This window comes from Ursus arctos, unplaced genomic scaffold, assembly GCF_023065955.2.
Source record: "Ursus arctos isolate Adak ecotype North America unplaced genomic scaffold, UrsArc2.0 scaffold_24, whole genome shotgun sequence".
NCBI lineage: Eukaryota > Metazoa > Chordata > Mammalia > Carnivora > Ursidae > Ursus > Ursus arctos.
The window spans coordinates 32,910,142-32,923,528 of record NW_026622919.1 but is presented as its reverse complement, the minus strand read 5'-3'; the positions used below and the strand labels follow the sequence as shown (position 1 = coordinate 32,923,528).

At 35.5% G+C, this 13,387-nt stretch overlaps 1 protein-coding gene across 2 annotated transcripts in view; it reads right to left on the bottom strand.

Moving 5' to 3' along the window:
• Positions 1-13,387, bottom strand: part of MED13 (mediator complex subunit 13) — a 270,369-nt gene that overhangs the window by 32,107 nt on the left and 224,875 nt on the right. For both annotated transcript variants that reach the window (XM_048223687.2, XM_026517486.4), the window contains 7 exons: positions 10,481-10,694; positions 8,760-8,841; positions 6,868-6,989; positions 5,145-5,235; positions 4,798-5,012; positions 2,854-3,050; positions 1,196-2,109 (listed from right to left, as the gene is read on the bottom strand). In XM_048223687.2, the coding sequence (XP_048079644.1) occupies positions 1,196-2,109; positions 2,854-3,050; positions 4,798-5,012; positions 5,145-5,235; positions 6,868-6,989; positions 8,760-8,841; positions 10,481-10,694 (1,835 nt within the window). The remainder of the gene's footprint in view (positions 1-1,195; positions 2,110-2,853; positions 3,051-4,797; positions 5,013-5,144; positions 5,236-6,867; positions 6,990-8,759; positions 8,842-10,480; positions 10,695-13,387) is intronic.

The window sequence follows — 13,387 nt, the reverse complement described above, 5'->3', positions numbered from 1 at the left end:
CTCTGAATTTAAAACTGTCATCTCCAAATGTGTACTTGACCTCCTCCCCCAACGTTTCCCTCCTCTATAATTACAGCCATCAATTCATCCTGTTGCTCCAGCTATTCTTGAGGCCTCATCTTTTCTTGTATGTATCAGCAAATCCTGCAGGTTCTATTTCCCAAAACTACCTAGAACCCACTACTCATATCTCTGTTGCTTCCAATCTTGTCTAAATTACCATCATCTTTCACCTGGACCACTGTAATTGCCTCCTAACTATCTGCTTCTACTCTTACCTTCACCATCCACAACACAACAGCCACAGTGATCTTTTAAAAAATAAACATAAAAAAGATCATGTTATTTCTTTCTTCAAAACTGGCCCATACCTTCCCATCAGTCTTAGAATAAACTGGTCTTACATGGTCCATAACACCCCACATGATTCTGATGTTTGGCCAGCTCTTAGATTTCATGTCTGACCAATCTTCCATCACCCAATTCATTCCAGCAACAATATCTCCTTACTGTTCCTCAAACACATTAACCACACTACTCCCTCAGGGTCTTTGCACTGTCTGAAACACTCTTCCCTTGGTTAGCCACATAGCTCCATTCCCCCAGTTTATGCAGTTTTTTGCTCATATGCCTCAGTAGTATCTTCTCTAACCATACATCTAAAATAGTACACTCCTGTCTTTTTCCACTCCTTTCACCTTTCTTTATCTTCAAAGCAATTGTCACTACCTAACATTATATAATTACTTACATTTTTTTGTTTATGTCTTCTCTACTAAATTATAGGCTCAAAAAGTGCAGGAAGTATGTTTGCTTCATTTAATGCTGTACTTGATAAAGGAACAGCGTGTGGCACATATCAGGTGCTCAGTAAATATTTAACGAGTGAAAGAATGTTGAATAAAGCAGACAACTAGCAATTTTCTGCTAATTAACATCTGCAAAGTGCCTTTTATACTCCTACGTAAGTACATAATTACAGACTTACAATAACCATACTTTTATTGGTGAAATTAAACTAAACTGCAGGAAATTCTCCGTTTAAAAATGTCTTTCTTAGAGGAGTTTTAAGTACAAATTTCAATGTTTCTATTAGCTACATGGAAAACTGCCTTTAATACTGTTTCCTAAGAAAGAAAAGTAGTCCTACAACCAAGGAAAATAAACAGAAAAATGATTCCATTAGGATGCTTACCATTTCTCTTGGACCAGGGGTGTAAGCATGAACTTTTCACAAGTGCTTCATCAACTTTTCCTCCTGACATGTTATCCATGAATTGACGCCCATGTTCTAAGGCAAGGTAGCAGTCATTGCAACAGTCCCGCTCTTCAACACGCACCCAATTACTAATTACACCAATCCTGGGAAAAGGGTCTTGGTCTGCTGCTCCAAAGGGTGAAAATAAATTAGTGCACTGATCTTGTAGCAATAATATCAACTCATCAGGAAATTTTTCAGATTCCTTTAGTCCTCCATTAACATGTTCAGCAGAAGTAGCCCTGAGAGCTTCAAAACGTTTTTCTGCTTCTTTGCCACACTCTGTGTTGCGTCCTATGATATCTAGTTCATCTTCAAGAAATAATCCTGAATTGTTTCCAAATTTTCTGTTCATGACTGCACTGAAGCCGCAGGTACACCTATACTGTGCTTCCTGCATTGGATCTGGAATGTAAACTCCAACATCGGCACCCTTGATATTCATGTTGCAGACACAGATACAGCAACTATCAAAGTTACAGTCTTTAAACAAATTCATAACTGATTCTGAAAGAATGAGGTTTACATAAAGACTGTGTGCTTCAGGGATAGAGGGAACAGTTGCAGGTTCAACAGAATTAAGGGGTCTGCATGTGGATGGGGTGGAAGCTGGTGAATACAAGTCTGAATTTTCATATTTGACTGAACCTTGAGCACTAGCAGGTCCACCAGCTCGAGGAGTCCTTGGAGTCCTTGGAGTCCTTGGAGTCGGAAACCTAGGCGTAGATGGAGAAGGAAGAATTCCTGCTCCACTGTTACTAGGAGGTGCGCTGCTAGGAGGCATCCCAAAAGAAGTATGAGTTTGAGGTGTATAAGCAGGACCATATTCTTGATCAATAGTACTTCCATCACTAGTGTCACCAGGGTAAAAGAAAATTAAACACATACATAAAGGAACATATTAATAATATGAAATAGAACTAAAAATGTCCCAGTATTTTTCAGTAACACTGAAAAATATGAAAGCACAATTAGTGCAAAATTTACAAGTATAATTAAAATATTATTTCTGGTTATTATATCCACTCTAGGTGACTGTCATAGACTGTGGGACCAACCAACTAGTTCCAAAATTGTAAATAAAATCTGTTGACACTTATCCACACTTAGACATCCACATTTACTATCCATATTTCTTGTACTACAAATAACCATATTTCACTGATGCTAGGATGTCACTGTTAAAAAAAAATCCTGATTTTAGAGATGTTTACATGTAATAAGGGACAATGGCAATTTTATGATGCTACCAATAATAAAACATCCCAGTTTCAGAGATATTAAAATATGAAAAGTGTGTGATATGGCAAATACACAAATGGGATTTAGAATTTTACAGCAAAATAAAAGGGGCTTCCAAAGACAACACCCCCAAATGAAGACAAATAATCAAAGCATAATGGTTTTAAGTTTTGCAATAGTTTATCCATACGCAACTAATACCATTATAATTTATTGCTCAAAAAACAATTTTTAGAATTTTCAAAAACCAGTATCTTTTTTCTAAGTACTAGCAAAGCAGGACTTCTTTCAAAAAAAATTAAAGCTACGTAAACACACCTACGCTATACCAGTAACATAAATCTAAACCATACCCCTCTTTGATGAATGGCACTGCAGGCCCTGAAGGAAGCAATTCCAATTTTCCAACAGTCCAACTCTGACGGTAAACACACTCTTCTGGCAATTTGATAGGAGGCAGACATTGGCTTGGTAGACTTTTTAGAGGTGCAAACATGGAACATCCAACCAGGACTTGACAATTTTCAGGCTTATAGACGTAAGAAAAATCCTACAATACAAAGACCATGACTTTCAGCACCTTATCTTCCAGGGGAAAAAAGCCAAACTAACTCTACCCTTTTTTGTCCTCTCTTTAAACAAAATAGTAAAATGTAAATATAATTCTGTTTTTTTTGTTTTTTTGCTTTTTTTTAAGTAGGCTCCATGCCCAAAGTAGGGCTTCAACTCTCAACCCTGAAACCAAGAGTCACATGCTCTACTGACTGCGCCAGCCAGGTCCCCAATATAATTCTATTCTTAAAGGCATTCATTCTATTTTAATTCCAGTTAATTAACATACAGTGCTATGTTAGTTTCAGGTATATAATACAGTGATTCAACAATTCTGTATATCACCCAGTGCTCATCACCAAGTGCACTCCTTAATCTACATCACCTATTTCATCCATCCCCCTACCAACTTCCCCTCTGGTAAGCATCAGTTTATCCTTTATAGTCAAGAGTATTTCTTGGGTTTGTCTTTTTTTTATCTTTGCTTATTTCCCCTTTGTTTCTTAAATTCCACATATAAGTGAAAGCATATGGTTGTCTTTTTCTGTCTGACTTATTTTGCTTAGCATTACACTCTAGCTCCATCCATGTCATTGCAAATGGTGAGATTTCATTCTTTTTTTTATGGCTGAATAATATTTGTGTGTGCGCGTGTGTGTGTGTATGTGTGTGTACATATCTTTAACCCTTCATCTGCTCAACATCGCTCATCATCAGGGTTATGCAAATTAAACCTACAATGAGAGGGGTGTCTGCCTGGCTCAGCTGGTAGAACATGCAACTCTTGATCTCAGAATCATGAGTTTGAGCCCCATGTATGGCATGGAGTTTACTTAAAGTGAAAAAAACTAAAAAAAACAAACAAAAAACCAAACTACAATAAGATCACCTCACACTTGTAAGAATGGTCAAAAACACAAGAAATAACAGGAGTTGGTGGAAAAAAAAGAACCCTCTTGCACTGCTGGTTGGAATGCAAACTGATGCAGTCACTGTGGAAAACAGTGAAGATTCCTAAAAAAGTTAAAAATAGAACTACCCTAAAGTCCAATAATTGCACTGCTGGATATTTACTCAAAAGTTAAATGGGGCGCCTGAGTGTCTCAGTTGGTTAACCGGCTGCCTTCAGCTCAGGTCATGATCCCAGGGTCCTGGGATAGAGCCCTGAGTTGGGCTCCCTGCTCAGCAGCAAGTCTGCTTCTCCCTCTCCCTCTGCCTGCCACTCCCCTGCTTGTGTTCTGTCTCTGTCGAATAAATAAATAAAACCTTTTTTAAAAAATTACAAAAACACTAATTCAAAGGGATACATGCACCCCTATGTTTATAGCAGCAGCATTATCTACAATAGTCAAATTATAGAAGCAGCCCAAGTGTTCTTAAATGCATTCTTACTAGTGTTACCACTATTTAGTCTTCAAATCTATTAACTACAAAATGAGAATCACCATGAACAGACTTTTTAATATAGCAACAAACTGAATCTATAAGAATATTGGACGGGCGCCTGAGTGGCTCAGCTGGTTGGGTGTCTGACTCCTGATTTTGGCTCAAGTCATGATCTCAGGGCTGTGAGACTGAGCCCCACATCAGGCTCCACACCCAGTGGAGGAGCCTGTGGAGCCTGTGGAGCCTGCTTAAGATCCTCTATCTCCCCCTCCTTCTGCCTCTCCCCAGCCTCCCCCTTTCTAAAATATATACATATATATTAGAAGTGAATTATTTCTCAAGAAAATTAAAATACTTACTTTAATTTCGGAAGGTTTTGGGCTACAGAATCCTTCATCGACCTCAATTTTGAACTGTGTTCCTATACTAGAACTATTTCCTTCTAGAATAGTTCCTCCAGGTGTTATATCCATACTACCATATTCTTTATTACTCATGTTCATTGGGGAAAATCCCATAATATGCTGTTCCAACGATGGTGGTGTAGGATACATTTTATGAAGATCTGCAGTGCCTATATTTAATAAAACACACATTTTAACATAAGACTAAAAAGAAGTTAATCTGTGTTTAAAAGAAAGGGGTAGGGAATTTTATTCAGATTAAAAATTTGCAGATTTATCTGCAGCAGATTTGGGAAGCTTACTTATGCAAGATAGAGGGTCCAGATTTCCTGTCTTGGATTCCTTACTGCTGGATTTATCATCTGTTCCATTTGCTGACTTTTTAGATCCAGGCTATTAACAAAAACAAAAACACATTATTTATCTGAAATTTTAAGTCTAATGTGATCCGAGATGGTAATCATTAAGATATAACTTGAAGGTCAAACCCATTCATCAAATATATTATTCTGGTTGTGCTAGAGCCAAATATTAGTTATTAGAAACAATTTATAAAGAGGTAAAACACTTTTTAAGCAATCAATGAACCCAGATTAATTTCTCTGTTTATTTGATAATCCTGCAAATTAACAGAGGGAAAAGCTCCTCTAAAACACAGGACCAATACTTTCAGATCACACAGAAGCAAAAATAACCTACCACTTAAAGCCTATTAAATTTTTAAAAAAGAAAAAATAAGGAAATCTGCAATAAGAAGGATTTGTAATATCAGAACTGATTCTTAGTAAAAGATACTCATAAAGCATTTGTCCCCTTAAATAAAATACATTGAAGTTTCCTATATAATCAATCACCCCTCTGAAATCTAATTTACACTTTTACCTTGTTTAGTAATCTCCTTACCCTTACAAAAATGCTACAACATGTAAAAGAGAGCACAAACTTCAGAAATATCTCATATAAAAAGTAACAGGACACCTAACTAAAAATTAGTTTTAATACATTGATCAAATCATTTTATCATCTCCAATCCGTCACCAATGTTTTTAGACCTGACAACTTGGTTCCAAACCTCCTGTTAGCCACTTTGTCATAAATATGTAGACTGAGTTCTAATTACAACCTTTTTACCTCACAAGAGCCACAGCTAATACATGAATGGTAACGGAGAGAAAGCATAAAAGTACCAAGTGTTCAGGGATACAGGATGTAAGTTTATGTATAGCTAGATCTGCCTTATGTCACTTAAATGAAGACACCAAATGTGCATGTATGTGTATATACATATATACATAAATATATGTATGCAGTGTGTGTGTATCATATATACAATATAAAGAATTAAAAGTATATATTATATAGAAGAACGACCAAATGTACTATAGATGTTACCAAGCTACCTTTATGCAGATGAAAATGTAATTCCCTTTTATGATAATGCAGCACTCAGTTCATTAATTTGCTAGAGACTTGACGTTCTAGTAAATCGCATTTTAAGCTTTCTTTTATAATCACCTTTCTCTGCAAATGGATGTTCAAAGTTAAATATTTCTTTTTCTGCCTCTTTCATGTCTAATAATGGTTATAAGGCCAAACATATTCAAAAGAAGTAGTATTCCTTAATAAATCGACAAGGCATACAATTTTAATGTAAATTATTTATTATTTTATGTATGTGAGTCAATTCCAGGGTCATTTCTCAAATGAGAGATCAAAGAACAGGAAAATAATTCTGCTTCCTAAAGACTGCAGAAAAAGAACATATGGTAGAAATTAAACTTAATCACACATACCCTTCAAATATAAAAAAAAAGTAAAGAAAAAAGCCCTCAGTTCATAGGTGACACTATGCCAAGATTGCTCAAGTTTAAAAAAAAGAAAACAATTAATAAAATTTTATTCCAAAATATTTCCTATTTTTCAGGGCTAAAACGTACTATTCAAGTCACACATCACTTCTGAAAAGTAAGTCTATATAAAATCAAGGAAAGAAATTATAACCTTAACCATTAACAGAATACTCACTGTTAGTTCATCTTCATCAGAATTGAAGAGATTATCAAGGTCAGTGTAAGAGACAGCCAGGTCTGAGTCATAAATCAAACTGGTTGATGGAGGACGGGCATGACTAGCAGGGCGTGGGGCATCTATATAAGTCAATCAGAAAAACAAAATTAAAAATTCTACTACTGACCAAATAAGTATTATTCTATTTATTTAAACTAGATATCTAACTTTAAACTTACAAGAGTATTATGCAATAAGAAACTGTGATTTGATTAAAATCTAAAATTTTTTTCAAATAAACAGTAGTAACTTCTCCAGGAAGCTCATCAAAGGCTATGTAATCCAAAACATGGCTAAGTACTCTTATTATATATATTAAATAAAAAGACAGACACTCTTAGGACAACAGTAGACACACACACACACACGCCACACACACACACATTTTTATTTTTCTATCTTCCTGAAGTGTAAAACAAGCATAGTCTGATGACTAAGTGCTCTGGTTCTTGAGTCCCAAGGACTATTATTAATTTGAATTCCCAACTCTAACACTAATAGAACGACCCTGAGCAAGTTACTTAACCTCTCTGTACCTTAGTAATGGCAAGAATTAATCATGAAAGGACATAGCTAAAGCACTTTGTCCAGTGGTAGGCACTTAAGTACACAATAAATATTACCTTTTGGTTAAGCTTCATTTTAGTTCTAGAATTTTATTTTCCTTTTTCCTTCCCCCCCCCCAATTGTAGGGGAAAAAATATATGATTACTTGAGAGAAAAATACAAATACCAATGGAAGTTAAACTCCTCTTACATTCCCATACACACAAAAAAGTTTGCAGTTTGTTATATAACCTTCTGAAGCATCCTTGCAATAGCAAATGACTTGAAATACTCCTCATTTTCAGAAAGATAAAAGCCACTTTCCAAGTGCCCCTGCATGTCAGTTGTAAAAATTCACTGGAGCAGTAATTCTGAAATTTGGTGTGAAAAATCATCTAGGGTACTTATTAAAAAACAAGATTTCCAAGCTCCATTCAAAAGATGCTCCAGAATGTGGTACGTGGTCCATATTTTGAGAAAGCACAAAATAGAGATTATGTATTCTCTATATCCTACGGCAGGTAAATAGCCCAAAGAACCCAAACTGTTAAATTATCAAGCTGCTCAGAATTATCAAAATGATAATTAACTTATCAGTTGTTAACCTAAATTGCTAACTAATCAAGCTACTCAGAATTATCAACTGAATTTACTTCATGAAAGACCATTTCTTCCTTATTCTTATTTTTAGTTGCACAGAGCCTGACTCTATTTCAAATATTAAAACAAAACTTTGTCCTTAAAAAAACACCTACAGAAGGACAACTTCCTTTGACTTCATCAAAAGTTAAATAGATTTTGTAAAAGAAATAACGTGCTATATCTGTCTATTCCAAGCACAAGCACTTGTCAGATACTTTCAAAGTGGAGCCTTGGCCTCAGTGACAAGAACTGTGCCTACATATAACACCTGCTTGATAAATATTTGTTAAATTAATCATTTAAGCAACAGTTCTTCTAATTTGAGTGAGAGAGAAAAGGACAACAAAATTATAGTCACGCCTAATTTATAAGTTTTCAGATCTGAGAGGGACCTTAGGCGATGATCTCTTTAAATCTTATCTTACAGATGAGAACTATTTTTATTTGTGAGAAAGTTCCAACAATTGAAAACAGAATTTCTATCACCTCAACTTGCTTCTCCCAATACAAAATAAACAATAAATCCAACATTTTAAGATAGGTACCTCTCTATGAAACATATGAATTATGCAAAAAGGAACACTGTAAGTCCAATAGTATCAAATTAGTTTGTAGTAATAATTCTACAATGCAATATTTTGATTAGGAAATAGAAGTTTTACCTTGCTTGATAGAGGGACTAAATAATGACATAGCATCTTCCTCATGTGATAACACTGTTACACTAGATGGCCCATCTTCTACCTGAAAACAGTATTACATATTAGATTGAAATATATAATTTAAATAAACAAAATCTTCCAACTATTGAGTAACTGTCAAGCATCCTGCTAGGTGTTCTACAGACATACTAATTCCCACAATTAACCTATATGGTAAGTAAGTACTATGCTCAACTTACAGACAAAAAATACTATTAAAGATAACCCAGGAAATATATCTGATAAATAAATAGTGGAGCTGGGATTCCAACATAAATCTGTCAATTTCCAAAGTCCATGTTCTTTCTATAGTACCTCCAGCCTTCCCAGCTACTACTGTTTACATATTTACAAAAGGACAAAATTTCAAGTACTGGGGCATGTAGTAAGGCTAAAAACTTTGTGAAATGAATTCTCTGTATTAAACTTATTATTGGGTCCTTTTCACAATTTTATAGCTTTTAATTTTCATATTTTGTATTTAAGGCAACACTTTTATCTAAGAGAGTTATCTTGTGTTTAACAGATCCTCTAAAACTGGATTTTTAAAATTTAATCAATACTTCTATATCCTACACTAAATATACTACTTCAAGGGACACTATAAGTTCTTAACTCACATTTTTAAAAAATTTTTTTAAAGATTTTATTTATTTATTTGACAGAGAGAGACAGCGAGAGAGGGAACACAAGCAAGGGGAGTGTGCGAGGGAGAAGCAGGCTTCCTGCCGAGCAGGGAGCCCAATGCAGGGCTCAATCCCAGGACCCTGGGATCATGACCTGAGCCAAAGGCAGATGCTTAACAGCTGAGCCACCCAGGTGCCCCTTAACTCACATTTTAAAATAGCATGTATTTTATAAACTCAGCATTGTGTATTTTATTGTATTTTTGAAAACTGGCAATTCACCGATAGCATATTTTAACTCAGTATCAAAATAATGTCTATCTAAATGCTCTGATTTCAATGTCACAGAAGTTAGTATACTCTTTCTCTAATCCAAAAACTCTTAAACAGTAACAATCTTTTCATTATTAGAGACCAGCTATAAAGTCTACACAAGCTCTTAAACTTTGTATAATGTGCCTGATTCACCTATTAAAAAAAAAAAGTTTTCCTGGGGCACGTGGGTGGCTCAGTCAGTTAAGCATCCAACTCTTGATCCTGGCTCAGGCGTGATCTCAGGGTCATGAGCTTGAGCCCCATGTTGGGCTCTGTGCTGGGCATGGAGCCTACAAAAGATTCTCTTTTGGGGCACCTGGGCAGCTCATTGGTTAAGCGTCTGTCTTCAGCTCAAGTCATGATCTCAGGGTCCTGGGGTGGAGTCCTGCATCAGGCTTCCCTGCTCATCAGGGAGTCCGCTTTTTCCTCTCCCTCTGCCCCTCCCTCCCTGCTCTCGTCCTCTCTCTCTAAAAAATAAATAAAATCTTTAAAAACAAAGAAAAAAGAAAAAGAAGATTCTCTCTCTCCCTCTCTCTCAGCCCTCCCCCTACCCTGGTCCTTCTTTCTCTCAAAAAAAAAAAAAGAAAAGAAAAAAGAAATAAATAAAAAAGTTTTCCTAAGTTCCAATGATAAATCTGTTCAATTTTTTTTTTAAATCTGTTCTATTTTAAAGAAAACAATGAGAAGTGTGATACTATATGCAGTGTTACAAATCATCATACTTTGATTTCTTTTACTCACCTTGTGTTTTTTTATAGCTTCTCTCTCACTACTTTGCCTATCTTTCTTATCAGGAAAAAGGAATTCCTCATCTCCTTCAACAAATGCATATGGATCAATTTTAGATTCTTGCTCTGCATCAGATGCTATTGCTGAAAGATACTGATTTTTAATTTGATATTGCTGTACTAATTCATCAGAAACTTTTAAAGGTTTCTTACATTGCACCATTAACCTGCATTAAAAAAAAAACAAAATCAGAAAATTAATTGTATTTATTTTCTATAAAAGCAGAAAAAAATACAATATGACTTAAGAATCATAAAGTTTTCAGAATTATTTAGAGATGATCTAACCTGCAATCTTTCATTTTATAAATGAAGAAACTGAAGCATAGAAAGGTTATGTGACTTACTAAATCATACTTCAAATTTAGCAATAGAAAAATGAAGCTAAAATCTAGGCCTCCTTCTCTATATGTTCTTTCCACCAAAATATACTATCTTTTGGTAATCCACTCTGTTCGCAAATCCTCAAATGCATTAACTTGTTCAAATCCATTCACTTTCTGAAAGGGACTCTTTAAACTGAAACTGCTCCAGGACAGAACTCTCAAAATGTGGACTATATGGTGAGACAAATTTTATACAATTTATACATTTATACAATGAAAGTGATTATCCTTTTCCTACTGCATGAGTGGATAAAGTTATAAAATTTTTAAGACCTGACTTGTGTTTCATAAAAGTAACATTATAACTATTAATTCTGACAAGAGGTTTTATAATGGCAAGTTTCAGCGCAAGTACGCTAGAGGTTTTTTTTTATCACGTTGGAAAAATCTACTTTTATGTTATCAGCCTTATGGTTTCACATGGTGACTAATAAACATGTTTCTCTGTACTCTCCTAAAATAACCAATAAAATGATGGACAATAGAACAAGAGAGGAAACAACAGTAAAGTTGGAAAGACCAGAGAAACCAACAGACCAGAGAAAGTTGAAATCTAAGTTAAAAGAAAGAAGCCACAACAAGCTGATCTGCACCACCAGAATCCTGGAAAGCATCAGGACTTTTCTGTATCTGAAGACCAGGGTGCTTGGTGAGTGTGAATACTGAATGATTTGATTTTCGTTTGTATCGGACACTTTTTTGACTCCCAAATTCATGTTCTCTCTGGTTTGTAAAGCTGAGTTTCCCATGCTGCCAGAAAGCAGCAGCTAGGCTTGTAGTCAGACCGTGGTCAAAAATCCTACAAGGACTGTTTTATTCTGAATAAAAACTAAAGCCCTTGTAATATCCTACCAAAGCTTTCCATGATCTTTCTCCTCTTTTTCTCTCCAACTTCATCTTCCGTTATTTTACTCCTTCCTCTCTCACTCTGCTTCCAAGAACTTTCTTAACGTTCCTCAAATAGGCCAGATACACTGCTGGCTGTTCCCTTTGTTTGGAGCATTCTTTCTCCAAATATCAGCATGGCCATCTCCCTCACTTCCTAAAAGTTTTTGTTTAAATGTCACCTTATGTATGAATCCTTATTTAAAACTGCAAAATGCCCAACTGCCTCAACACTGAACCCCCTTGCCCTGCTCTATTTTTCCATCCATAGCACTTATCTTTTAACATACTTCTATAACTTGCTTATGTTCATAGCTGACTGTCACTCTCAGTAGAATATAAGCCCCTAAATGATGGGTATCTTGTCTTTGTTCACTGAATTATCCCAAATGCCTAGAACAGCCCCTTGCACGTAAAAGTTACTCAATACATATTTCCTAAATGAATATGTCAAATGTAAAAGCCACATAGGATAGAGATGTTGTGGTTGCACTAATAATCCTAAAATACAGTATCTTGTACTTTGAAATACGCCATCTTTATTCATCAGAAAGTGATACTGCTAACACTTATCTGTCCTAAAATTTAAGACAAAAAATCCTAAGAGACGTAGATTTGGGAATGACGAAGGCATATGCTAGCTCATAAAATCTCTGAGAGGGATGTATCTTTAAATCTATTCACCAATGCCCAGCACTAGAAGCACTCTATAAACTAAGGCTAAAACAGAGGCCATCAAGAAGATATTTTCTGAACCTGCTACCGAATATCATACATGCCATTTTTATTCCCAATATGCCCTAGATTTATTCCCAAAACTAAAATCCCAAATCTACAAAAACTTTCTTCCATGAGAACATGGTGCTACCTAGTCAATAGGGATACATTTTACTATTAATTGTTAGAATAGGGCACCTGGGTGCCTTCAGCTCAGGTCATGATCCCCTATCCGTCTCCCTGCTCCCTGGGGAGCCTGCTTCTCCCTGCCCCCACCCCTGCTCATGCTCTCTCTCTCATATAAATAAATAAAAATCTTTTTAAAAAACCCAAAAAACCCACAACTGTTAGAGTGGTTCTGTTCTATAAATGAACATTTATTTCTTAAAAGTAGCTTTATATCTTACCATGTTAGACCCTAAATAACTGTTTTTTTTTTTTGAACTATTAGATTCTAACATAAATACTTTCAAAACAGTTTTTCCATCTACTTTGACATAGCTTTAATACTTAAAGTAACCTTAGATAGGAAATGAAGGGTATGCTCTCTGACTTTGATGTGCAAATTATGCAGAAAACAATGGTTTGCTAAGTAATATAGCAAAGTTAGGGCTGGACAGATTTTAAGTACGTATATTCAAATAACTATTCATAGGGGAAAAGTGTAAGATCCCACTCCCCCTCCCCACCACCAACCTGAAAGACACTACTAGTCTGTGTAGGGCTGAATAAAACAACTCTGTTTTTCATATTAAGTTGTCCTCTGACAGAAGCAGGGAAACTGCCACACTGTTTACACAGGTAGTTAAACTAGTGTGCAGTAACATTAAAAAGACCAATGCTACTGCATAGGGCTCTATGAAGAATAAAAA